The sequence below is a fragment of the Haliotis rubra genome, unplaced genomic scaffold (assembly GCF_003918875.1).
Source record: "Haliotis rubra isolate DU_JTF1 unplaced genomic scaffold, ASM391887v1 Scf172, whole genome shotgun sequence".
NCBI lineage: Eukaryota > Metazoa > Mollusca > Gastropoda > Lepetellida > Haliotidae > Haliotis > Haliotis rubra.
Window position 1 is genome coordinate 21,788 of NW_025765692.1, and position 27,652 is coordinate 49,439.

Sequence of the window (27,652 nt, forward strand, 5' to 3'; positions counted from 1 at the left end):
CCAGCGTTCGGAGGCGGAAGCTGAATCATCGGACTAACGAGGTGTCAATTGTATACAATATATAGGGAGATGGTTTGGTGCCCAGTGAGTATCGTTCGGAAGTCGGGGGATTCGGATTAACGAGGACCGGATTACCGCGGCCTGACTGTATATTTATTTAAATATGTTGCTAGAAAATCTATACTAATGCAGATCTTTCTACAATATTCTCAGGATCAGTACGATGCCTACCACAAATTCTTAATATAGGTACCACTGCATCTGACTGACTCAACAGGGACAATGTATAACAGGTGATACATTGTTGCACAACACTGCCTCATAACACTTTACGTGTTTCTCACCTCTGAATTCTGCTTAAACTGGTGGAGACATCAGTAGACATGTATCCTTCGACTGGAACCATGTCCAGCTCCCACCTTGAACCAAGGTAATGTTGTATGTTCAACTGTGAGCCCCCTCTGCTCTACAGCCACACTTAACATGGGCTCCAAGCTGTCCGGGTCATCCACCAGTCTGGGGAAGATCTCAGAACTCCGGGGCAGATCGTCCTCTATGCAGAGTGTGGACAGAGCATCGCTCGGATCGGATCAGGATCTAGCTCAACGTGGACCCTTTGAACAAGTGAGACTCTGGTGTAGAATAGTGGGAATAGGGATGTGGGATCCCATGGGTCCAACGTAGGGGTCCAACGTGGACCCTTGAATAAGTGAGACTGGTGAAGAATAGTGGGAATAGGGATGTGGGATCCCATGGGTCCAACGTAGGGGTCCAACGTGGACCCTTTGAACAAGTGAGACACTGGTGTAGAATAGTGGGAATAGGGATGTGTGATCCCATGGGTCCAACGTAGGGGTCCAACGTGGACCCTTGAATAAGTGAGACTGGTGTAGAATAGTGGGAATAGGGATGTGGGATCCCATGGGTCCAACGTAGGGGTCCAACGTGGACCCTTGAATAAGTGAGACTGGTGTAGAATAGTGGGAATAGGGATGTCCAAGCGTGAGGGGATGGACCCTTGAATGTGAGATAGAAATAAGGATCCTGTTAAGGAGTTGGAACAGAACTGTGTATCATAGCTGTTCTATTACATTATCTGAGCTGTTCTATTACAGTATCAGAATTGTTCTATTACATTATCTGAGCTGTTCTATTACAGTATCAGAATTGTTCTATTACATTATCAGAATTGTTCTATTACATTATCTGAGCTGTTCTATTACATTATCTGAGCTGTTCTATTACATTATCTGAGCTGTTCTATTACATTAGCTGAGCTGTTCTATTACATTATCTGAGCTCAGACTGAGCTGTTCTATTACATTATCTGAGCTGTTCTATTACATTATCTGAGCTGTTCTATTACATTATCTGAGCTGTTCTATTACATTATCTGAGCTGTCCTATTACATTAGCTGAGCTGTTCTATTACATTACCTGAGCTGTTCTATTACATTATCAGAATTGTTCTATTACATTAGCTGAGCTGTTCTATTACAGTATGTGTTCTATTATCAGAACATTATTAGCTGAGCCGCTTCTATTACATTATCAGAGCTGTTCTATTACATTATCTGAGCTGTTCTATTACAGTATCAGAATTGTTCTATTACATTATCTGAGCTGTTCTATTACAGTATCAGAATTGTTCTATTACATTATCAGAATTGTTCTATTACATTAGCTGAGCTGTTCTATTACATTATCAGAGCTGTTCGATTACATTATCTGAGCTGTTCTATTACAGTATCAGAATTGTTCTATTACATTATCTGAGCTGTTCTATTACAGTATCAGAATTGTTCTATTACATTATCAGAATTGTTCTATTACATTATCTGAGCTGTTCTATTACATTTTCATTATTACATTATCTGAGCTGTTCTATTACATTGTTCCCATTATCAGAATTGTTCTATTACATTATCTGAGCTGTTCTATTACAGTATCAGAATTGTTCTATTCTATTACTATTATCTGAGCTGTTCTATTACAGCTGTATCTGAGCTGTTCTATTAATTGAATTGTTCTATTACATTATCAGAATTGTTCTATTACATTATCTGAGCTGTTCTATTACATTATCTGAGCTGTTCTATTACATTATCTGAGTTCTATTACATTATCTGAGCTGTTCTATCAGAATTGTTCTACATATACATTACATTATCTGAGCTGTTCTATTACATTATCTGAGCTGTTCTATTACATTATCAGAATTGTTCTATTACATTATCTGAATTGTTCTATTACATTATCTGAGCTGTTCTATTACATTATCTGAGCTGTTCTATTACATTATCAGAATTGTTCTATTACAGTATCAGAATTGTTCTATTACATTATCTGAGCTGTTCTATTACATTATCAGAATTGTTCTATTACATTATCTGAATTGTTCTATTACATTATCTGAGCTGTTCTATTACATTATCTGAGCTGTTCTATTACATTATCTGAGCTGTTCTATTACAGTATCAGAACGGAACTACTACATTATGAGAACTGAACTATCACAGTATCAGAAAGGTACTATTGCATCATGCTCACAGATAATGGAATATGTCTTTAAGTGGATAACCTAAGACATACATCTCTCACTAAGTGGTGTTGTTGTAGACCCTGGAGAAAGTGCTGAGTGAGTTGGAGCGTGTGTGTGTAGCGGAGCAGGACTTCTGCTTCAAGTTCTTCCAGCTGGTGGAGAAGACTCCATCAGTGTCAGATGCAAAGGTAAGGCTGTTACTTGATACCTTGATGCACATAGGACTGTCATAGGGCATGTATTGTTATCACAGGTGCTGTCAGATGTGTGTCAGTGTGTGTGATATAACACACCTGAAACCTAGGGTAACACACATGTGATGTAATGTACCTATGACCTACCACTACTGTAATTTTGTTTAACACACCTCACAACCTGTGTAACACCTGATATTCCTTTTGCCACACTTTAGATTCTGTGTAACACACATGAGATTCTGTAACACCCCTGTGATCTAAGTCACAAACCTGTGATCTAAGTCACACAACTGTGATCTAAGTCACACAACTGTGATCTAAGTCACACACCTGTGATCTAAGTCACACACCAGTGATCTAAGTCACACACCAGTGATCTAAGTCGCACAACTGTGATCTAAGTCGCACACCTGTGATCTAAGTCACACCCCTGTGATCTAAGTCACACACCTGTGATCTAAGTCACACCTGTGATCTAAGTCACACACCTGTGATCTAAGTCACACACCTGTGATCTAAATCACACACCAGTGATCTAAGTCGCACACCAGTGATCTAAGCACACCTGTGATCTAAGTCACACCCCTGTGATCTAAGTCACACCCCTGTGATCTAAGTCACACACCTGTGATCTAAGTCACACACCTGTGATCTAAGTCACACACCTGTGATCTAAGTCACACACCTGTGATCTAAGTCGCACACCAGTGATCTAAGTCGCACACCAGTGATCTAAGTCGCACAACTGTGATCTAAGTCGCACACCTGTGATCTAAGTCACACCCCTGTGATCTAAGTCACACACCTGTGATCTAAGTCACACCCCTAAGTCACACACCTGTGATCTAAGTCACACACCAGTGATCTAAGTCACACACCTTAGATTCTATGTAACACACATGGGATTCTGACTACCAGACCTGTGATGTAAGTCACATACCCGAGATTCCATGTGACACACCTTAAATTCTGTTAAATACATGAAATTCTGTAACACACCTGAGATCTAACTTACACACCTGATATTCCGAGTACTAGAGTTACCTGCTTGTGTTCCAGGGATCCCCAGGTCAGCACAATGTAAGTGCTGATGATGACAGTGAGGTGTGGACTCTCAGAAACCCAACTAATGTGGCAGAGTAAGTATGAAGAAGCGGCTGCTGCTTTCTTTAACTGACAGTGTTCTTCTTTCTTCAGACTGATGGATGCCTGCATGTTTACAGCATGGGAATGCCGGGAATGGTTGGCTATGTATAGGTCGAGATAACAGTCATAGTATATGTAGTGGATGACATGGAGGTGCTGTGTGGGGTGGGGTGACATGGAGGTACTGTGTGGGGTGGGGTGACATGGAGGTACTGTGTGGGGTGACATGGAGGTACTGTGTGGGGTGGGGTGACATGGAGGTGCTGTGTGGGGTGGGGTGACATGGAGGTGCTGTGTGGGGTGGGGTGACATGGAGGTACTGTGTGGGGTGGGGTGTGGGGCTGTGTGGGGTGGGGTGACATGGAGGTACTGTGTGGGGTGGGGTGACATGGAGGTGCTGTGTGTGTGGGGTGGGGTGACATGGGAGGTACTGTGTGGGGTGACATGGAGGTGCTGTGTGGGATGGGGTGACATGGAGGTACTGTGTTGGGTGGGGTGACATGGAGGTGCTGTGTGGGGTGACATGGAGGTGCTGTGTGGGGTGACATGGACGTGCTGTGTGGGGTGACATGGAGGTGCTGTGTGGGGTGACATGGAGGTGCTGTGTGGGATGGGGTGACATGGAGGTACTGTGTTGGGTGGGGTGACATGGAGGTGCTGTGTGGGGTGGGGTGACATGGAGGTACTGTGTTGGGTGGGGTGACATGGAGGTACTGTGTGGGGTGGGGTGACATGGAGGTACTGTGTGGGGGGTGACATGGAGGTGCTGTGTGGGATGGGGTGACATGGAGGTACTGTGTTGGGTGGGGTGACATGGAGGTGCTGTGTGGGGGTGGGGTGACATGGAGGTACTGTGTGGGGTGGGGTGACATTGAGGTACTGTGTGGGGTGGGATGACATGAGAGGTACTGTGTGGGGTGGGGTGACATTGAGGTACTGTGTGGGGGTGGGAGTGACTTGGAGGTACTGTGTGGGGTGACATGGAGGTACTGTGTGGGGTGGGGTGGGGTGACATGGAGGTACTGTGTGGGGGTGGGGTGACATGGAGAAGGTACTGTGTGGGGTGGGGGTAACATTGAGGTTCTGTGTGGGGTGACATGGAGGTACTGTGTAGGGTGGGGTGACTTGGAGGTACTGTGTGGGGGTGGGGTGACATTGAGGTACTGTGTGGGGTGGGAGTAACTTGGAGGTACTGTGTGGGGTGACATGGAGGTAATGTTGGGTGGGGTGACATGGAGAGTACTGTGTGGGGTGACATGGAGGTACTGTGTGGGGTGGGGTGACATGGAGGTACTGTGTGGGGTGGGGTGACTTGGAGGTACTGTGTGGGGTGTGGGGTGACATGGAGGTACTGTGTGGGGTGACATGGAGAGTACTGTGTTGGGTGGGGTGACATGGAGGTACTGTGTGGGGTGACATGGAGGTACTGTGTAGGGTGGGGTGACTTGGAGGTACTGTGTGGGGTGGGGTGACATTGAGGTACTGTGTGGGGTGGGGTGACATTGAGGTACTGTGTGTGGGGTGGGGTGACTTGGAGGTACTGTGTGGGGAGTAACATGGAGGTACTGTGTTGGGTGGGGTGACATGGAGTACTGTGTGGGGGTGACATGGAGGTGCTGTGTGTGGGCTGTGACATGGGTACTGTGTGGGTGTGGGGTGACATGGAGGTACTGTGTGTGGGGTGGGGTGACTTGGATAAGTACTGTGGGGTAGGGGTGACATGGAAGTACTGTGTGGGGTGACATGGAGGTACTGTGTGTGGGGTAGAGGTGACATGGAGGTACTGTGTGGGAGGTACTGTATGTTTGACATGGAGAGTACTGTGTGGGGTGGGGTGACATGGAGGGTACTGTGTTGGGTGACTTGGAAGGTACTGTGTGGGGTGGGAGTGACATGGAGGTACTGTGTGGGGGTGAAGGTGACATGGAAAGTACTGTGTGGGGTAGAGGTGACATGGAGGTACTGTGTGGGGTGGGGTGACATGGAGGTGCTGTGTGGGGGTGGGGTGACATGGAGTACTGTGTGTGGGGAGTGTGGGGTGGGGTGACATGGAGATACTGTTAAGGGGTGATATGGAGGTACTGTGTGGGGTGGGGTGACATGGAGGTACTGTGTGGGGTGACATGGAGAGTACTGTGTGGGGAGGGTGACATGGAGGTACTGTGTGTGGGGTGACATGGAGGTACTGTGTGGGGTAGGGTGACATGGAGGTACTGTGTGGGGTGGGGTGACTTGGAGGTACTGTGTGGGGTGGGGTGACATGGAGGTACTGTGTGGGGTGACATGGAGGTACTGTGTTAGGTGAGGGTGACATGGAGGTACTGTGTGGGGTGACATGGAGTACTGTAATGGGGTGGGGGTGACATGGAGGTACTGTGTGGGGTGACTTGGAAGTACTACAAGTGTGGGGTAGGAGTGACATGGAGAGTACTGTGTGGGGTGGGGTGACATGGAAGTACTGTGTGGGGTGGGGGGTGACATGGAAGGTACTGTGTGTGGGGTGGGGGTGACATGGTAGACACTGTGTGGAGTGGGGTGGGGTGACATGTGGAGTGTGGAGTGGGGTGACATGAAGGTACTGTGTGGGGTGGGGTGACATGGAGGTACTGTGTGGGGTGACATGGAGGTACTGTGTGGGAGTATGGGTGGGGTGACATGGAGGTACTGTGTGTGGGGGTGACTTGGAGGTACTGTGTGGGGGTGGGGTGACATGGAGGTACTGTGTGGGGTGGGGTGACATGGAGGTACTGTGTGGGGTGGGGTGACATGGAGGTACTGTGTGGGGGAGTGGGGTGACATGGAGATACTGTGACATGGAGGTGGGGGTGACATGGAGGTACTGTGTGGGGTGACATGGAGGGTACTGTGTGGGGTGAGGGTGACATGGAGGTACTGTGTGGGGTGGGGTGACATGGAGGTACTGTGTGGGGGTGGGGTGACATGGAGGTACTGTGTGGGGTGGATACTGTGTGGGGTGGGGTGACATATGGAGGTACTGTGTAAGGGTGACATGTGTGGGGTGGGGTGACATGGAGGTACTGTGTGGGGTGGGGTGACATGGAGAGGTACTGTGTGGGGGGGGGTGACATGGAGGTACTGTGTGTAGGGTGACATGGAGATTACTGTGTGGGAGTGAGGTGACATGGAGGTACTGTGTGGGGTGGGGTGACATGGAGGTACTGTTGTGGGGTGGGGTGACATGGAGGTACTGTGTGGGGTGGGGTGACATTGAGGTACTGTGTGTGGGGTGGGGTGACATGGAGAGATACACTGTGTGTGGAGTGTGATGGGAATGAGTGACATGGAGGTACTGTGTGGGGTGGGGTGACATGTAGGTACTGTGTGTGGGATGGGGGTACTATGTGGGGTGACATGAAAGGTACTGTGTGTGGTGTGGGGTGGGGTGACATGGGGGTACTGTGTAGGGTGGGGTTGGGTGACATGAAGGTACTGTGTTGGGTGGGGTGGGGTGACATGGTTGTACTGTGTGGAGTGGGTGGGGTGACATGAAGGTACTGTGTGGGGTGGGGTGACATGGAGGTTCTGTGTTGGGTAGGGTGACATGGAGGTACTGTGTGGGGTGGAGGAATGTTTGGCATGGCATGACGATGAGGGTTTTGGACAATTTGTTGCATGTAAGGATGGACATGCTATGAAGTGGTGGAGGTGCATTCATTCAACACACCATATGTACTTTCTGTGTTCAATCATTTAAATATTTGCATAAATCTGGCATAAAACTGTTTTTGTCAGTTTTACTAAACACATTTTCTACTTATAATTTATTTGATTGTGTGCATATGGTGTGTGTGCTGAGGGAATTTGCACAGGGATGAAATAACTCAAGGGTCACAACAATCTGATCAAGTTGTTCAAGAATTATGTTTTCAGTCGGATGTAATTTTAAACATTGCTAAAGTTATTTTCTGCTGAAGTAGGTAAAACATAAAACAGTAGACATGATGAAGTGTTTGAGGAATCAACAACACATATTCACTACAGCGTAATGTCTCGATAAGATCTCAGTTCCAGAATGCAATATTTGCATATTATTGCAAAATCATAACTTGACACTGAATCTTTATGCCATTAAGCATCTAACTCCGTGATTGCCTCTGAGTGAACATGTTATCAAGTTGCTGTGACCCACGGCATGCATAGTTGACATGGTAGTAGGTGAAGGTCTCCAGGCTGTCTTGTGCTAACAAATCACTATTCCAGGGAAGTAGGAAATGTTTTATGTTCAAATATAATTGAATTGGAATGACTTGGAATTCCATCCCATGAAAACCTTTTTTTTTTAATACAATGTTAACACAGAGGTCCTGATAAATTCACTTGCAATATATAAATCTATAAATATTTCACATCTGTAACTACTTGTGAAGAAACCATCACAAAGTTTATTCATTTGGCTCGTTGCTAGTTTCCATGGGTAATGTGACTTCAAGGACAACATGGGTACCATTACAACAGTATTTCTTAAACTAGCTTGGGAAAATATGTTATCGAATATGTGTGAACGTTATGCATTTGACAAGTGCATGAAGATCAGAGTGTGGGACAGACTACTGTTGAAATATTTTAGTTGCATGCCAGTTATGTGCGCTGATGATGTTTGATGTATAACATTGTGTGATGCAAGAATGATCATTCTACTTTATGCATGCATGCATGCAAGCCTCGGGGCAGCTGTACTTTTTCTCCTGTGGTTATGTTACTCATGAAAGCTTTCATAATCCAACTGACCACTGTAATCTTGTGATGTATTTTCTCTGCTTTCTTTAACATCATGAACATCTCTGATAAATATTAATTTAATGTTTATAATCATGATTATAGAAGACTAGTTTGGAAACTGCTTAATTTTCTAACTAATCTTGAAATGTGTTGTTCTGTTAACCATTATTAACATAAGGATTCATATCAATCAGGGCCTAGATTTTCAGTGCTCTCTTAGAGCTAAGGAAGTCGTAAGTTAATGTTAATGTATGGCACTAACAAATATCTTAGAGCTAAGAGAGCTTCGAAAGTCTAGGCCGAGCAGCTTAAAGACAGTTTAGGAGACGTACGTAGTTAAAAATGTTACACATGGTTTATTACGATGCTCCTGATTGATATGGGTTCTGCGAGTACAGTGACACCATGTTGGGAGAACTTTACAAGGAACAACAGCGTGCAACTACAGGAAATATTTCTACAGCCATATTGGGAGTAATCTTCATCAACAAATTCAAATCTTTTTTGTTTAGAGATTGTACTGGTGAATATTTTGTCATTTTTGCCGAACAGAGAAAAAAATAGATTTAGAAGGCTCTTTTTCAACAGTGAAAATCATTTTTGAAAATTTAGGTTTTGGTCCTGTGAAATATTGTACGTCTCAAATATGAAAGTGGGATTTCATTGTCATTTTTATTGTCAAAGCAATCCTTATTATTGCAGACAGAGAAATTGTTTTTGTCACCCTGACATATTTTTTTCTTATTTTTGTATTTTTAAGTTTGGCACACACCTAGCAAAATAAAATGTAATGCAAAGTTCTTTTTTTTTTAAATTCTTTTTATTGTACCGTAAAGGCAAACTTGACAGGTATCTGTTTAGATTACCTGGTACTAACAGTAAAGTGATATTCCCCAGTCAACTGCTCATCGTCTACTGCTGTAAACCATATGGTGTCACTGAACTGTAAGCCTTGATTGTTCCTATCATAAACAATAACATCATTTAACATTGTTACACATTGACTCAATCATGCTGAAGTTGCCTGTTGGTCACGCAGTGTGACAGTTCAGGTCGTCCAAGGTCAAGGTCGTGGTTGTCGTTTTGTAATAAGGGAACTTGGTCATTCTTTTTAGGGATTACTTTATGGAGAATCTAGGGGAAGGGTTGCTGCAAAAACGATCCACAACGCAATTGTAAGTACTGTGTTGTCAGCCTATCTGGTTACCATGGTTACAGTTTGTCCTCCATTTGCTTTTTGGGTGGATTAGAAACATGCAACCCAAACCTCCTACCCAGATTTCAGCAGCACATGTTGTGAGTGTATTCTGTATGAGACTGTGCACAGTGACGAGGGTTTGCCAGCTTTCTTTCATTTTTCGCTTCTTTGTATTTTCCCATTGCAACACAGTTGTGGAGATCCATAAACTTGTCCTTGCATCATACTGACTTTTGTCTGACATTGGCAGATACAGGGGGATTGGAATCACCACCCAACCCATCTTCATACCCCTTGTAGGGCAGTGGAACAGATACACTTAACTGAACAGGACTTTCCTATAGACTAGCTTGGAACTAAACATTAATCTCTGTTAATCTTTTTTAAGGAGGTTGCATACTAAATATCAAGAAATTGCTAAATTTGGTATCATTTTGTAGAAAAATGTGTCCCGAATCTAATTATGTAATAAAAATAGCAAGTCACCATGGTATTTGTTTGACAAGTGGAGCCCCCTTGTGGCACCGTCTGTAAAAAGTGATATGTCAATAAAAGTTCTCTTAAAAGTAAATTGTTTACTTTTATTATTCAATATGTGTTTTTTATAAAGATTTTTCAGTATTGATATGAAATAAAGCTGGAAAATCAATTTTCAAGGCAGTATGTAGGATTTGACACATTAATTAACTTCTGAAAAAACAGGAATTTAAACAAAATATTAAATCATTAATGAAAAAGAGATTTATTTATAATAACACATTTTTTTAAAAAAATTATATAGTAAATTCACACTAGATTAATATTCAAAAATAAAAAAATTATGTTACCAGAGGGTATCAACATTATCTCCAATTAAAACAGCATACCCGAATTAAATTTGATAAGGGGAGATAACTCTTGCCCAGGTTTACATCAGAGGCGTGTTCAGAACCGCGAGCCAGCGCTGAACGCTAGCGAAGCCGATCCTGAACGCTTAGCTGTGCTCGAAGCCGCACAAGACGCGAACCATCCTCACAGGTGCCTCGCCAAGCGAACCAACATGGCGATCATGTTTAATGTCATTCGTCACCACTCGCCCCTTTCCGTAACCTCCAAAAAGAAGGCATGGAGGATATTTTGTTAGGTAATGTTGTCAAATAACATGTATATTTCATCGAAAGTGGTCTGACAAAGTTGATATGTTCACGAAAGTGGCGTAACTATTGACAACATTAACAAAATATATTCTATTTATTATATTTTGATCAATGTTTATAAATGATCGAGACATCGATTTCAGTAGTTAGCGTTTTAGTAGTTCCAGGCAAAAGTGATATTCTACTCAGTGAAAATGAAAATACCATTTTTCTTTTCACCAATGTCAGTAGTTCACCCTTAAGAATATAATAAAGAAGCTATTCGGCTTGTCCCGAACAAGACGAAGTTGGTCACGCGAATGGTTTATTGTAACCAAAGCTCAGTCCGTTCAGGCCAATGCGAAGCGCTTCAGGGAGGCAATCGCGCGGGCGCTCGCGGTTCTGAACACGCCTCAGAATAATGCTTGTGTGGCCAAAATATCATGAAGTATGATTAGATGCAAGATAAAGGGAAATAACTGCGTAACATAAATACACACTCCTACTGTCACATCCCGACGGCATGCGCACAAACCACGGTATCCAACCTCTTTAAATGGATGAATAAATTTGAATGTGTCACCAGAAAGTAGACATTTGTTTGAAAAAGTGGTAAACTATATCTACAAAAGAAAGCCAACAAGAATATGTGTTTTAAAATAACAAGTGATTTGAAGTCCAGATTCTTAGTTTTCATGTCTAAACAGTCTCAAGGCTAGTGCTATTATAGCTAGCCTAATCGGAGATTGTATGTCCTATTGCCATGAGCAATAAGTCAAATTTGACCTGTCATTAGGTTTTGATTTACATGTGTTTTTATGTGTTCAGACTGTACTGAATGCTCATACTCAGATGTTTGTTCCATGCCCCAAGTCTTAAGTTCACCATTGAAAACTAACACCTGGACCCAAATAAAAGAATGAGGTCCCAAATCCACCCTGGATCTGCCTGTACGTGAATGCTGAGTCAGCAATAATCTTCATCACCTCATCATCACACTGCTGACTTGCAATTTCCTATATGTCTTTGTGTCTGTGATAAGTGTAATGTCTGCTTGCTGATATTACTAATATGTATGTATTAACGATGTACATGACCCGTGTGTAGTGTCTGGGGTTATGGATATAGTGTCTGTGCTGGGATTTGATGTGTGTATTGTATACATGAGTATTGCGATGTATGGACATTGTCATCTTTAAAACCTACTCCAGTTTGTACAAACACTAAGCCATGAACACTTGCCCTCTTGTGTCGAAAATATGGTTTGTACTTGCCACATAGATGCATGTAATATGGCTACCTTACCATTGTATAAAGCTACGACATATGTACAATGAACATCAAGGTGTGTTATGGCTGTTTGGTGCTAGAATCATCTGCTATACACCAAGAAGACTTGATGGGTAGAAGTCTGCAAGGCTTCGGGGCCTTTGATGCTGCATGTCTGCCTTGTGTGTTGGGGAAGGGGAGGGGGTATCACTCATATACTTTATGAATTTCTTACATTATGACTTGTGATGCATGTTGATGATACATCTTTGTTCGCCACACTTCCAGCACCGTGCTGCTGATGCTGATTTGTTTTTTCTCTCCATAGTTACCGTTGCTTTAATACTTGGAGGAATAGCTTGTCAATGTTATCAGTATTTGTTGATTGTTATTTTCATTTCTGATTTCTCTTTTTAGTATTTTTTATTTGCTTTTCACTTGTTTAGCTATTTCACTTCCTGCCCAGCATTTATCCACTACACATAGCCTTGCCCTTGTAGCATCAGTTGATTCTCATTGTCAGATTGTTGAATTCTCTTTAAATTTTAGCTTTTGAGATTTGTTTTGAGCAAGAGGATTTTGTTTATTGAACTGTAATGTTATGAGTGTACTGGCCTGGCTGTTGTAGTCTAATGCAGCACGTGGAGGCATTGATTGCCCCACACTGATGGGTGAGGAGACAAGGTAAACCAAGAGTGTGATAGCATGTGGATTCAGTTAATGTCAAGTATTAATGGTATGGTTAAATATGTCAGCCAAATAATATTGATAAATCTTGCGGTGTTAATTAGTGTGATGATCAACTGCTTTGAATTCAAATAAATCCATTTGGGCTGATAATGAATGTTTAAAATGGTGTTATCACTCCGTGATAGTATAGTTGAATATGTCAGCCAAATAATTTTAGTAAATCCTGCGATGTTAATTAATGTGATGATCAACTGCTTTGAATTGAAATAGATCCATTTGGGCTGATAATGAATGTTTAAAATGGAGTTAACTCTCCATTTGCTGAGTGTTCAATACTAAGTTCTGTTTCTGTAATATGAAAGAGATTGTGAAAGATAACATTGCTCTGTGACCAGAATACACACAGACTCTTTTTATTTTTCCAGGAGGCAGATCAATGATGCAGTAAGGTAACTAGTTTATCTTGTTATGGTGTTATCATATAATGATAGTGTTATCACATGGCAGCAGTCTGTAAATAGGACCAGACAGTTCAGTGATCAACAGCATGAGCATCGATCTACACAATCGGGATAGTATGACCTGCCAACCAAGTGATCTATTCTAACCCAAGTTCTTCACGGTTGTAATGGATAGTGGTATCATAAAATGGATAGTGTTATCACATAGTGGATGGCGGTATAAAAGGGACAATGGTATAAAGTGGACTGTATTGTCATACCTTGGATAGTGGTGTTGATAGAATAAGCTAATAAATTTGATATGAAGATAATATGTAAAGTAGTTCATGGGGCAGAGACTATATCTTATATCTGAGCTGCATTCATTGATTCAGTGTCTGTTTGCTCACTAAAATAATGACGTTTCTAATAATTTTTCTAACAATCCAAACTGTGTGGATGATTATGTAAAGATACATGTCCGCTAACTATTTGACACTGTATTATAATTTGTCCGATCTGCTCTAACACTGTATTCATAAGAGGTACTAGTATCTGAAGTCACTTCTTAGAATGACATTATGTCTTAATTGTTGTATTGTATTAATATTCATACTGTTATTTCTGTGACATCTGATGTTGTAGGAGCATGATGGCTGCCCTGTTCCCCACTCTGGAGACGGACCTTGACAACTTCTTCGTCTTCGCTGACCAGAGGGATGGACTGTAAGTGATCTCTGGACACCCTTTAGATACAGCTAAACTTGCTTTTTGTGTCCACAATATCTTCTTTTGTTGCATCGATGATTTCCTTAAAACTGACTTTCGACACACACACCCAATATGACTCACTCACTCACTCACCCCCGTGCCAATATCACTCATGACTATGCCTATGACTCCCTTACCCCATGCCATTATGACTCCCTCGCTCACCCCCATGCCAATATATCACTCACTCACTCATTTCCACATGGCTCTCTCACTCACCCACATGTCCATATGACTCCAGAAACTCCATGTACATGCTGGTGAAACTGAGCGCCCACGTCAACCACTCGCAGGACATGGGGTCCTTCCTCAGCAAGACTTTCGGCAACTGCCTTGTGAAGGTCAAGCGCAACTTCGACAAGTACATTGTAAGTAAAAACAAAGCCTGTTAACAGTTAATCAGTTGTATCTACAGCCATCAAGTGTGGACAGGTTGGTTGATGGAATGCCTGAATTGGCATCTATTGTCAACAGATTAATGAGGATAGGATGATGGCAGGAAGTGAATATTTGTGAATATTTTATGAAATATTGAAAGACTACATGAAGGGTCCACATGTTGTTGTCTGTGTGGAGAGATCGGCCATGTTGACTATGTATGTCATGTGTTTTGGTTTTCAGCAAGTCCAGATTCGGGGAGTGGAGGAGACGAAAGTGTCCAAGAAGAACAGATGTGGGATCATCAGCTTTGTCCACAACTTTGAGGTAGGTCCTGGAGGCTGGTCTGAAAAAGCATGCAGAGAGTCCCTGGGTAGATTCTCAGAAAGACTGATTTGTCTGAAGCCTGAAGTATGAAGTATGTACTCATGCTGCCATAAACTTGTTGGTTCATTGTATGACCTGGCTGGGTGTGTTTCATACTCCCAGATGACGTGGGTCACAGTGATGATATTATTGCTTGATGCATACTCCACGGTAACCTGTTGGTTGCTTGGTTCATTGGTTTGATGTTTAACACCACATTCTAGCTATATATGGCGGCGGTTGGGAAATAATCGAGTCTGGACCAGACAATCCAGTGATCAACAGCAAGAGTATCGATCTACGCAATTGGGATACGATGACATGTGTCAACCAAGTCAGTGCACCTGACCACCCTATCCTGTTAGTTGCGTTTTACAACAAGCATGGATTGCTGAAGACCAATTCTAACTCGGATCTTCACGGTCTAATGGTTTACTGGCTGCCATGAACTAAATGTGTTATGATTCATTGCTGTTATCTACATTAAAGGATTGGTGAATTGGTTGGTTTTGGCACTGCCTTAAAGAATACATTTCAGTTTCACTATGGCGTGTCAGAATGCCAAAGAAATGGGGGAACACTCAAAGACATTCATTTATCTTGTGGCACTTTGTCAGACATGTAGACCTGAGGCTACTACTGTGTTGCAGGACTTTGCCAACCTGGCTGAGCGAATCTTCAAGGGCTCAGATCGCCATGCAGATCTGGAGAAGGCCTACGCTAAACTGGTGCAGGTTATATTTGAGCAGATCGTCCGAGTGGCAACAGAGCAACAGAAGAATCCGAGGGAGGTTGTCATGATGGGTAGGTGTCATCTCATCTGTATCGACAAGACCACAACATGCTACGCATATTGTCAGGGGACCTGGCAGCTTCTCTTTCTTAACCAATGGCTCAGGTCATTTTGAGATTCTTAACTTTTCCCAAAGTGTAAAGAAAAATCTTTGAAGGTTCCGTATAATTTATGCCAATTTGTTTTGTTGATCGTTTTGATTCATCATTTATTCTTTATATTTTCCAGAAAACTTCCACAGAATGTATTGTAAGTATGATAGATTTTGATTTAGTTTTAATCAGATTGGGAGAGATGTTATTGTTATTTGCAGTACCTTCAGTAATGTTAATTAATTTATCAACACAACGATGAACGAAGTGATGACATGGGTGTGAAAACTAGAATGTTATATGGTAACTAAATGTTGGAGTGTTTCTATGGTGTGTCTCAGTTGACCAGATAATGATCTTCCTGTCCCCGCAGCCATCTTGTCCCAGCTGAAGCTGTCCTGTCTGGAGAACGAGCGGAAGGACGCCAAGCAGCGATACTGGGACAACCTTCGGACCTACACCACCACACTGCTGGGTCGCCCCCTAGAGAAACTACATGTGAGTGCCCCACATTACACAGTCATTGTCACTGACATAAAATGTAATGTCATGCTTTGCCACAGTGTCCTCAAATGCCTACACATTACGTTAAACAAGAAGGTTCATGAAGCTAGCTTCAGTTTATGTTAGAATTTTTTTTAGAAGAAATTTATGAATGTGGTTATTCATACTGATTTGAAAATGAATTCAGGTTTATGAAGGATAAATATTTCAGCAATTCAACTGAAAACCACTGGTTCATTGCTTGTTTCAGTGGTGTCTCAGTGTATTCAACAGGACATGAAAACCTGAAACTTGGATCAGTATTTCTTATTGATAGTTAATGCTTGTTTAATGTCCCTTCATCATTTCAACTGATGAAGTGGGATAAAGCAGCTGAAAACGGCTCTGACCAGGCTTTTGTTCTTTGATTTTATGTCGTACCTACTATATGCCAAGCAAAGACTTAATGCTGGTACCTGTGAAGATCCCGGTTAGAATTGATCTTCAGTAAGCCATGCTTGTCGTGAGATGCGACTAAGGGGATCGGGTGGTCAGGATCGCTGACTTAGTTGACACGTCATTGTATCCTAATTGCGTAGATCGATGCTCATGCTGTTGATCACTGGATTTTCTGGACCAGACTCGATTATTTACAGACCGCCACCATATACCTGGAATATTGCTGAGTGCGGCATAAAACTAAACTCACTAACTCACTGACTTAATGCTGGTCAAAGGTTCTTGTGTGCACATATCATGTTTATCTCTGTTACTTGAGGTCAGTATGCTGCTGTCTGTATTGATTTACATTAAGTGCTGTTGTTTCTGCAGATATTTCTCAGAATTGTCAGAATTTGTTCTTCATCAGCCAGAACAGAGAAAGTGTGTGAAAGAGCTTCTATCTGCACCAGGCTAACATGCTCTGTCTCTGCAGATCTTCTTCGAGGGTGTTGAGAAGCGTGTGGCCAGTGGTGTGAAGCCCGAGGAAGTGGGCTTCCAGCTGGCCTTCAGTAAACAGGAGCTGCGTAAAGTCATCAAGGAGTACCCTGGGAAGGAGGTCAGTGGCCCTGGAACTTGATCTGCAAGTCTCCCTCGAACCAGAGACATTCCACAAAAACTCAATGCTATGGCTGTCATAACTTAAATACTTTATAGACTCACTTGTTGTTGTGGGTAAAAAAAATTGTATTTGACCATTATGATAATGGAGGTAAATACTGCCTCCAGATATGCGTGTTTGAACATTTAGATGATTAGGCCTCCTTCTTCCTGGGAGACCATCTTTAATATTGTTATGCAGACATGTAGTATTCACAGATTGGAAAATGAATGTTATTGGATACTTTGACAGTAGATCTAGCACAGAATCTTTCATGTTTTTGTTTTTGTATTATTTTTTGTCCAGGTGAAGAAGAACCTGGAACACCTCAACAAGAAGGTGGAGAAGCAGCTCAGTGAGGAGGAGCACCTGCTAGAGGTATTTGTCTCCCCTTAGGAGAGGTTACTTCCCCTTGAGTTGACTATACATGACTTCTGTTTATCACCCAAAGTTGGCTCTGGACTATCTGATTACCGAACTTCTTGATAAGACTTACTAGGAAGGAAGTTCACTTGAAGTCCTTTAATGACAGTGAAATGATTTTGTTGGACTATATTTTTGTAAAATGTTTACTTACTTCTTTTGATTCAATGAACATATCCCCTGAATAGTGGACTGAGAATGGATATCTATAATGTTTAGCTTCTTATGTAAATATTGTATTGGAGTGTCAGCAGCAGGTGTTTGTAACAGGTGTGTCTGATGGTTCTGTTTGCGTGTAGGTTGTGTGGCGTGAGATGCAGGATGAGTTCATCAAGCAGTACAAGCACTACGACGACCTGAGCAAGAAGTGCTACCCCGACATGCAGATCACCCTGGACTTTAGCATTGATGATGTACTCGAGTTCTTCTCCAGTATAGCTCGGTCACACTAGATGGGTTAGTCCGCTGTAGTCTGTCTGGAGTGGCAGGATTATACTGCAGATCGAAATGTTCAGATATGAAGATGCTCAGACTAGATGGGTAACCCATGCTGGGCTGTATGGTGGGATTATGCTGAGGATTAACACTCTGAAGGTTTAACCCGTTCAGATAAGTCAGGTTAACATTTACTGGGTCTGTTTGGAGTGGTAGGATTTTCTGCAGGTCTGTTACAGAGATTCTCACCTTTAGATGTCCTGTGCATGAAACAAGTAAAGCAACTATATGGACAAACAGCAGATTAATGCATAAAATGCACACCATTGTATTCTAATGGATAAAGGTCCAATTGATTTAGGCTTGAAGTATTCCATCAGTGACCAGTCCGCACATGGATGATTTGCCATTAAGATACTCCTTCAACAGTTAATGGAAGTTAGCCATGGTAGATGATGGATATTTTATGAGTGCTTCCAGTGAAGCTAGTTTTGCTCTGGATAACCATGGTTGTGGGATTATTGATGTGGATCCCGATGATGAAATATAAAGGAACCTTTTGCCATTGTCACTGTTCTATATATGGAATAGTTGTAGGTTTACAATTAACACTGCATCTCAGGTCATGACCTGAATTGTATTTGTTAAAATGCAGCCTAAGCTCTTTCAACCCTGGCCAGATATTGTTTACATTCTTGTGTTACAATGACAAACTACCCTTTATTTGACAAGTCGGTGACTATTAAGTCTCCATGTTAACTTATACATACCCGATTCTCAGTAACTCTAAGTAAGTACTGTCACTTTAAGAAAACATATTCTATCAAAATTGATTCTTATTTTCATAACATCATAGTTATGTTTTGGTGAACAAGGTCGTAAGGCACATCGTCAACTGGACATACAGGATGTTCTTTGAAATATCTTTGCGAAAACATAAATTGTGTGGTGAAGGAAAATTCCAGGGCACCTGTAAGATGTGGATGTATTTTTGTGTAGTGCTCCCAGCCACACATTGTCACCTGCTAGTGCTTGCTTCTGTGTTTTGCCAAATTGTCAGTCACCTATTTGATACGTGCAATATTTTTTGCTGAATTGGTTATCAGTTTCATTATCATGTATGAGAAGATTCATGTAAACATATACACTCTGTTAAATATGAATGCTGTAAATACACCTATTTATATATTGTATCAAAATATGTTTATATGAAGCTTAATAAATGTCAAATATTCTGTCACTTAATATCGCAATATGTTTTTGTGAAATAATATCACTGAATTCACATGGCGTATATGTGTGGAAAAAACAACATGAAGCACCAGCAATAATTCAACACAGGAACAATGGACAGGACACTACAAGAAGTCTGTGTATGCAGCAGTGATGGAGGAGGTGTAGTGAGTGTTAGGGATGAGTGAGTGAGTTATTATTTAACGTCACATCGGCAATATTGCAGCCATATCGTGATTAGGGATGAAGCATTCTGGTCAGCTTCATCATCCAACACATTGGTTAAGAAAAAGAATGTCAATAGTTAAATGGGAAACAGGTTCTGTAGGTTCCATGCACTGCTCCAGGTTGTTGAACTGGGCGCCTGTCTACCCATATGCACAAATGCAATTTTTACTGATTATATAAGACCGACTTGAATACCAATTCATGTATATGAATTTAAAAAAGGAAAGAAAAAATGTGTGAAAGAATTTATGTCCAATACACAAGATACTGAATACAATGATTGACAACAGTATTTCTTAATATGTACACTGGATCTTGGAAAATGTTCATGATGGCTAAAAATAAATTATCAATGAACCTGATATATTTTGATTATGGAATAAACCAATAGTATGATACATCGGAAAGAAAAATACAAACAAGACCCCTTTGTAAAGAAAATGTAACTACATAAGAATGTTAACATGCCTAAGCAAAGTGTTTACATGATCGTAGACCAAATATCATGCATAAACATGGCTTTCTATCAACTAAATATTGTCGGTGTATTATAAAAATGTATTATGAAATATAATAACTAAGTAGGAGAATAAATTTAGTAATATTGTTTATATCAAGCAATACATTTTAAACAGTGCCAGGTAAACAAAGGAAAATGAAACAATCTCCTTACAAGGCCGGAAGTGAGACGACCCGGAAGTGGGCCCTGAAGTTACTGGTGGAGGTGATGGTGGAGCACCACAAGCTTCAGACATCACAGTGTTGTTTCCTGTCTTCACTTCCACGATTGTGAACACTGGGGGCAGGGAAGACTCGAAATAGTGGAACTGTACGCTCTCTATAGCGCCAGAAACATTTCGGTTGAATTTGACGCTAAAAACGTTCGGGTCTTCCTCAACGGGAACATTAGCAAGAGGACCTGTATTATACTGGATAAAGTCCTCGCGATTACCTCCCTTGGCTTTTAAGTATCCGACTAGTAGCTCTCCATATCTGTAAAGAAGGAATGGAATAATTCCTGACACGTTCATACTACACGGCGTTAATTGGAACTGAGTACTAACAACGGTGAGAATGAATGGTGACGCTCACCTATAGCCAAGCAGATGGTCACCGACGTCGTCGTGGAAGATCTCCAGCGTACCGAACGCTGGGTGGTAGTATTTGCCAATATACTCGGTGGTGTTGATGGCGACGCCATTTTCAGGGACGGCAGGGGCTGGAGGTACGGCATCCTCCTGCAACCACGGTGACGGGAAGGAGCAGGCAGTGCTTGAGTTCAACCAGATCTCGTTGCCTTCATCACGAAATATCAGTGTTAATATGTATTTGATGATTGTATAACGCCGCACTCATCAATAATGAATTCGCTCGTCACGCCGAAGAGTCTGGTTCAATTCCACATGGGTACAATGTGTGAAGTCCATTTCTGGTGTCGCCAGCCATGATTTTGCTGGAATATTGCTAAAAGCGGTGTCAAACCAAACTCACTCACTCACACACTCACTCATCAATAATCCTACTATAGTCGAGTCTTGACCAGACGATTCAGGCATCAACCAAGTCTGAACACCCGATACTGTAAGTCGACTCTTGCGACAAGCATGGGTTGCTGAAGACCTATTCTACAGGTAGGTGCTATTCACTAATTGTGTGTGAGATATACGTTTCCATAAGTATTAATTGCAGTGGAAATGTATTAAATGGACTTTAGCTGAATTAGCAATCAAACAAATATGAAATAACTTCGAAACTAAACGTGTCTGTACTATAGTCTGGCAATGCGTAATGAGATGACTTAACCACAGACAACGTGTCCTTCATGACCTAAGACTGAGACATTATGCTCCCTAACATGGGGGTTCTTGTCGACAACTGGTTTGGCTTGACCAGAGAAAATCATTACCAAATAAGCAACTGCATGAAGCACTTGCTGCAGCCAAATTCCGCGAAGATGGCGCCTTTATGCGAACTACTCCACGCCGATGAACAACTTACATTCTGTTAGTACTATTGGAACCACAAATGTGTAGCTCAGGAGTATTGTTGGTATAAAAGGAGTATAGTAGCAGTTTGCTGTTGTTGATTGATCAAGTTTACAAGTTGTTCTTGTAACACTTGATTCCCGGAGAGAATCTGCGTAATAGGTCGTCAGAAACTCTTGATGGTCATTAAAGTGAGTGAGTTGGGTGATACGCCGCTTCTACCAATATTCCAGCGGTATCACGGCTGGGGACACCAGAAATGGGATTTCACACATTTTACCCATGCGGGTAAGCTGACCCGGGCATTCGGTGTGACGAGCGAACGCTTTAGCCACTGGACTACCCAACTGCAACCTGCCATTAAAGCTTATAGTGGGAAAGGTGTAAGAATAGGTACTGAATCCTGAGGGTTGGCCTATGTTTGTGTTTGAAGCCACAAGCATGTTTACAGGTACGTTAGAGTTTGTAAATAGTCATGTAGATACAGGTCGACATTAGGATGCATCTGATCTTCAGGAGTTGGATTTACCCAGCATGAGGTCAAGGCTGTACATGATGACGGTGTTCCTGGCGTCGAAGCCCCTGTGGTTGGCAGCGCCGGAGAGGTGAGCCCATACACCGACGCCGACTTCAGGCAGGAACGTGAGCGTCCCTTGGTAGCCGTTGTAGGCGGCCATGTGGAGATTCTTCTTGTAACCTACAAGATAAGACATTGTAACGTCCTGAACAGAAATTTATACAAAATGAGGATAATTTAAAAGATTTTTATGTAACTTGTTGTTGTTTTAGACAAGATATCAGAATGAATAAATACATAGGTCGAATTTCACGAAGACCTTATACCGCTTGTATCGAAGTTAAGTATCGGATAAATGGCGTTCCTTTAGAGCCAAATAGCAAAACACATCGCGGAGTTTTACTTAACTCCGTCTTAAATTTGCTTGTTAAAGAGGTGTTCAATAAATTCTTAAACATTAACATCTATTAGAGAACGCCCGATGTCATGGGGGACTGTCAGTGGTCCATTCATATAATTTTCACAGTTATTTTATGGTTTTTTTTATCGAAGTGTAATCTACTTCATGGACAGACTGGTTTTCTCTGTCCTTGACATATATATTTATACCTGTCCAGTATCTCGTGTGCTTGGGAGCAGTTACACTTACCTGTATATACATATTATACATTTGTCACGCCATGGTCGGTTGTTAACTATTCATTTGTTCAAAAAAGACGGATTGTACGCCCAAGTTAACTATTATGCAATCAAGAAAAGAAGTATGTTAATTGCTCTGAGAGGAACAAACGCGCAATCGATTTGTGTGTCACTTGACCTCTGTACACGCCGTTCCTCCAGCCCATGGCGTAGGAGTAGATGAGGTCGTCGACGGGGAAGGTGTCCCGGGTGAGGTAAGTGGTATACCAGGCGGTGTTCGGGTGGTAGGTGTCCTGCAGAGCCTGCGCACCGACCACCTGGTGTCCTTGCTCGTTCTGAAATACAACCGAACGTCGGTTACGCCGCACCCAATATTATGGATATATACGGCGAGACAAGCGTGTGTTTAATCAACAGAGAAACACAGCCTGGTCACACGTGACAACAAGACACGTGGTCCCCGTGTAAGTCAGCTCGTGGAACAAGCTCGTTTTGTTTTTAACTACCCTCAGAAGAGACACACCGGGTACTGGGGACTCTCAATGTCGAAGACCTGCGTCGCTTTTCAAAGCGTGCGAGTAGGTATGGTTTTACACCGTATTAAGCAATATTCCAGCAACATCTCGGCGGGGGACACCAGAAATCGGCTTCACACATTGTACCCATGTGGGGAATCGAACCCGGGTCTTCGGCGTGACGATCGAACGCTTTAACCCCTAGGCTACCCCGCTGTCCCACTTTTCAAAAGAGATCACAGTATATTTTGATGAACATTTAAATGTCTGGCAACTTCGATTTGCGCTTTGATGTTGATTTTCAGCTAGCAGAAGTGCTTTCAATGAGCACCTGACAGATAGAAAATCACTGTTTGCTGTTTACATTACAAAAACAACCACAACAACAACACAACAACACGTAAAAGTATCATGCTCCCATTAGAGACACAAACACGCTGTTTGAATTGAATTCAGGAATAAATATATTTTCCTCTCATTTCTTTATGAAGAACAGTTTCTTTTTTTTGTCCGTAAGTATATACCCTGAAATTTTAAATTCTTTTGAATATGGAAAACAACATTTGTGCATGAAAATTGTAAAGTGAGTGAGTGAAGTCTGCGTCAGCGTCAACGAAATTTCAACAACCGTGGTATCCGTTTGTCCGGAGCTTTTCAATCCCAACACCCCGTTGATTCCCCTATCTTGTCGACGGTTACTGCTGGGAAGGACGTATTACTTCCTGACCTTGATTTTGTAACGGGAAATTCGTTCATCCGAACAATGTCAGCTGTATATCTATCATCGGAGTAAACCAGGTTCGATCGTCTGTCGAGTAGCCTTGTAGAAGCCTACCTTTCCCGAGTTGAGATGAAAGCGAAGCCACTTCGCCATGTCCTGGGCGTTACTGTAGACGCCGGCAGCTGGAGCTATCTCCTGGACGATCCTGAAAACACGTTATCCAGCTACTTGTATACTACCCATCAAAAGCTTAGACTCACTAGTGTAAATGTAACCACTTACTTCAGTCAACTGTTCTAAACTGGATTTTGCAAACTTTTCCATACTGTTTAAAGGTACTGTTTATACATGAACTGATGTATTGTAAAACAAATTCGCAGCGTTGTAAAGATTATTGTCGAGTTCAATACATGGTGAAACTAAGTGTAAATTGGCGAATTCTTAACAACACTCAACACCAAAACTAAGCTGTTCACGAGCACGATATTGCACATGCTTTTCAGCAATTTGATACATGATCCTCTTGCAACCCATCTGCATAAGGTTAGCAGTTGTTTCCCCCAAGTAGTAGAGAAATTCACCTTCGACGTAACCATATACATATACATAACATATAGTGAGTTCTGTAAGTGAGTCTAAACTTTTGATGGGTAGTATATAAACAGCGCCCACTTGCACAAGGGCGGTGGTGTAGCCAAGTTGTTAGAGCGTTCGCTCGTCATGCTGAAGGCCTGGGTTCGATTCCCCACATGGGTACAATGTGTGAAGCCCACTCTGGTGTCCCCCGCAGTGATATTGCTGGAATATTGCTACAAGCGGCGTAAAACACAACTCGTTCATTTGCGTAAAACGATCTTAGCGTAGAGTGTATGTTAGAGTATGGGAGCTGCGATTACCGAAGCACCAACACGTGGAAGTACACCCAGCCAGACATCTACTGAAGGATTTTACGACACTTCATGTTAGTAATCTGTATTTTACGCCAACATCACTGTCTTACAATTGCAGCTGCACGTTTGGCATAATGTAAGCATGGTTACTTATAGGATTCGGATATAACATAGGGAATTCCCCTTCGATCAAGAGGGGGTGGAGTGATGTGGTGTGGGTTTGGTAATGGGAGTATCGACAGGTCAGTGAACGGGACAGTGGTTGGGTGGTCGGAGATGTCATCTACTGTACCCACGTGTTAACCACAGTCTTCAATGTGAGAAGTATCGTTTTGGTCACCACGTTTTGTGTAGGTGGCAATATGGTAGAATGTGGAATAAACAGCATGTAGCTTTTCCGTGATGGTCGGACAGTCTGACTTTCGCTACTCACGGTAACAGCGTTGGCTCGTCGAACTGCTCCACCTTGTTGTGGACGATGTCGGCGGAGTAGGCGATGTTGTTCCAGTCGGCGTCCGTTAACCGCGTGCTTAGACGACTTGATGTCATTCCTGCAGTTGCATTTAAGTATGACCAGTGAGTCAAGGTTCGATCGTTATATAGCCCGTTGTCAATTTTGTCTTTGAGGATTTGGAGGTTGTGTTCAGTTTGACTTCATAATGACGTCAAGTGATGTTTTGGGAAGACAGTTTGCAAAGTCTTACTTACATAACTTCTAAATCATCCAGTCAACGGAACAAGTAAGAAATCATGGTCTCACCAAGAGGTTTGAATATTCTGTTTTGGATGGCGGCTTCCCATGTCTCGCACGATGCCGTCTCCACTGCTGCCGCCGCCGCTACATACAGGTAGTTGCTGTAGAGGTAGCGGTCCCGGAAGTCGTACTGAACGGGGAAGTCTTTCATACGTCTGCAGAAACAACAAATCACTTCATGACGTAATTACCGCTCCTGTACCACTACTACTGCTGGTGCTACTGCTACTATTACTGCTACTACTACCACTGGTGCTACTACTAATACTACTATGACTGCTTCTACTACTACTACTACTACTAATTCTACTACTGCTATTACTACTACTACTACCAACGTACTCCAGAATCTGCAGTCTTGTCAGGTTCATCACTGATGTGGAGATGCCCCAGTAGGAAGGCATCCCAAGTCGGTGTGACAGCAGGTCCCGCAAGGACGCTTCCTCAGACCGGAAGTCATCCTGAAGCCGGAAGTTAGGGCCAAGCACCTGCATTGTCAACACAACAGTTATTATTACCTATATCGTTAGCAGAATAAAAGTATAGGAAACCCTAGCGTTACGTATAACCTGTGAATGTCTCATACCCATCGAAGAGAAGTACAGTTGACATAAAAAGAAGGTGAGACGCGCTTCTCAAATGTTGAATTGAGAAAGGTTACCCAGTAGTCAATTCACTGTATAGAGTTACGTCCCTTGGGTACACCAGAAACCTGTGATCGTTGCTTCCAGTTCGCCTCTATTATGTTTTTGGGTGTTAAATCCATGATCCTCAGTAACTTACTCCATATAGGCACCAAAGAGGCATTGTGAGGAATAAATGACAGATAAAGCATAAAATCACTTTTCAGATACACCATGCTTGTCAAATACACAAAGCCACATCCATGTATACATGTCAAGAGAAATTTGGAATACGCAACATGTATTAAATAATATATAGAGGACCTCTCTGAGTGGCGCGTCCCACTTGATCTTCCCTCTTGCAACAGCGTCAGCTGCCACAGTGCTGGTGAACGCCTTGGATTGCGACGCTAGATTGAACAGCGTTTTGTCAGTGACAGCATCGCTTGAGTTGGTCTCGCGGATACCGAAGCCCCCAGTGTACAGAGTTTCGTTATGGCGGACCAATGCTACCCCCATCCCAGGGACGTTACGACATTGTACAACGTTCCGAATAAACTCCTCCAACTTTCCAACCTGCTCGGGACTGAGAGGACTGGCTACGGCGTCGTGCGCCACGCTACACAACACGAGCACTAAACACAGAACACCCGTCATAGTGGACATGGCTGTATGAGGGGACATGGTCTTTATGGATCACGACGACATCTGTGGGGACGCTGCGGGCGTATCTTAACGACACATCAAGCCAGGGTTTGGCAGTGTCGGGCCATTTCTTCAGTCTCACTATCAGCAAGACACCAGGGTAGCTAGGCTGCCGCCCGGTGTCAACCAGGACGATGTCCTAAACAAACGTGACTGTGGATGTTTGTGGGAAGATAAAGTATCCAGCTGGTCACTTCTATACAGATGCTGTGTAAGTATGTGTAGGTGTTGGGAGCGCCAAGTACCGTGGAATCCAAGGCATGGTAGCAACACACGCTTGTAGAAAGAGGCGACTAACGAAGTCCTGGTTTCAGAGATGTACATATATGTTTATTGGATGTAATGGTGTTCAGTTCTGATAAAGTCCCACATGATTAACGCATAGAGAGTTGTTCATCATTTGTAAAGTCCCCGTGTTTGCTGTTACACCCAAATGGTAATACAACTTACAGAGTGCGCCGTTACACCCAAATGGTAATACAACTTACAGAGTGCGCCGTTACACCCAAATGGTAATACAACTTACAGAGTGCGCCGTTACACCCAAATGGTAATACAACTTACAGAGTGCGCCGTTACACCCAAATGGTAATACAACTTACAGAGTGCGCCGTTACACCCAAATGGTAATACAACTTACAGAGTGCGCCGTTACACCCAAATGG

At 42.7% G+C, this 27,652-nt stretch overlaps 2 protein-coding genes across 3 annotated transcripts in view; one reads left to right on the top strand and one right to left on the bottom strand.

Annotated features, from left to right (window-relative positions):
- LOC124272707 (exocyst complex component 1-like) overlaps nt 1-19,417 on the top strand; it is a 32,220-nt gene extending 12,803 nt beyond the window's left edge. Inside the window, exons 13-26 of one of the 2 annotated variants that reach the window (XM_046707891.1) lie at nt 473-624; nt 2,620-2,730; nt 3,799-3,878; nt 9,741-9,800; nt 13,323-13,346; nt 13,983-14,063; nt 14,350-14,476; nt 14,730-14,813; nt 15,503-15,656; nt 15,874-15,894; nt 16,111-16,235; nt 17,155-17,277; nt 17,626-17,697; nt 18,042-19,417. In XM_046707891.1, the coding sequence (XP_046563847.1) occupies nt 473-624; nt 2,620-2,730; nt 3,799-3,878; nt 9,741-9,800; nt 13,323-13,346; nt 13,983-14,063; nt 14,350-14,476; nt 14,730-14,813; nt 15,503-15,656; nt 15,874-15,894; nt 16,111-16,235; nt 17,155-17,277; nt 17,626-17,697; nt 18,042-18,194 (1,367 nt within the window). In that variant the 3' untranslated portion in view covers nt 18,195-19,417. The remainder of the gene's footprint in view (nt 1-472; nt 625-2,619; nt 2,731-3,798; nt 3,879-9,740; nt 9,801-13,322; nt 13,347-13,982; nt 14,064-14,349; nt 14,477-14,729; nt 14,814-15,502; nt 15,657-15,873; nt 15,895-16,110; nt 16,236-17,154; nt 17,278-17,625; nt 17,698-18,041) is intronic. The other variant, XM_046707892.1, reaches the window with a different exon arrangement.
- A 1,309-nt stretch (nt 19,418-20,726) lies between these two features.
- On the bottom strand, nt 20,727-25,454 carry LOC124272691. The gene is made up of 5 exons (XM_046707877.1): nt 25,339-25,454; nt 24,130-24,220; nt 22,958-23,114; nt 22,153-22,320; nt 20,727-20,935 (listed from the first exon to the last, which is right to left on the bottom strand). Exons 1-5 carry the CDS (start codon nt 25,452-25,454, stop codon nt 20,727-20,729), a joined length of 741 nt encoding a protein of 246 aa, XP_046563833.1.
- Nucleotides 25,455-27,652: the final 2,198 nt, after the last annotated feature.

What these genes read in the sequence shown, in the direction of transcription:
- LOC124272691 (XM_046707877.1), bottom strand. Translation starts at nt 25,454, where the DNA reads ATGACATCAAGTCGTCTAAGCACGCGGTTAACGGACGCCGACTGGAAC. An exon ending in TTCATCTCAACTCGGGAAAG is followed by an intron (nt 23,115 to 24,129) that starts GTAGGCTTCTAC and finishes GTTGTATTTCAG; the next exon opens with AACGAGCAAGGACACCAGGT. An exon ending in CAGCCTTGACCTCATGCTGG is followed by an intron (nt 20,936 to 22,152) that starts GTAAATCCAACT and finishes TTCGTGATGAAG; the next exon opens with GCAACGAGATCTGGTTGAAC.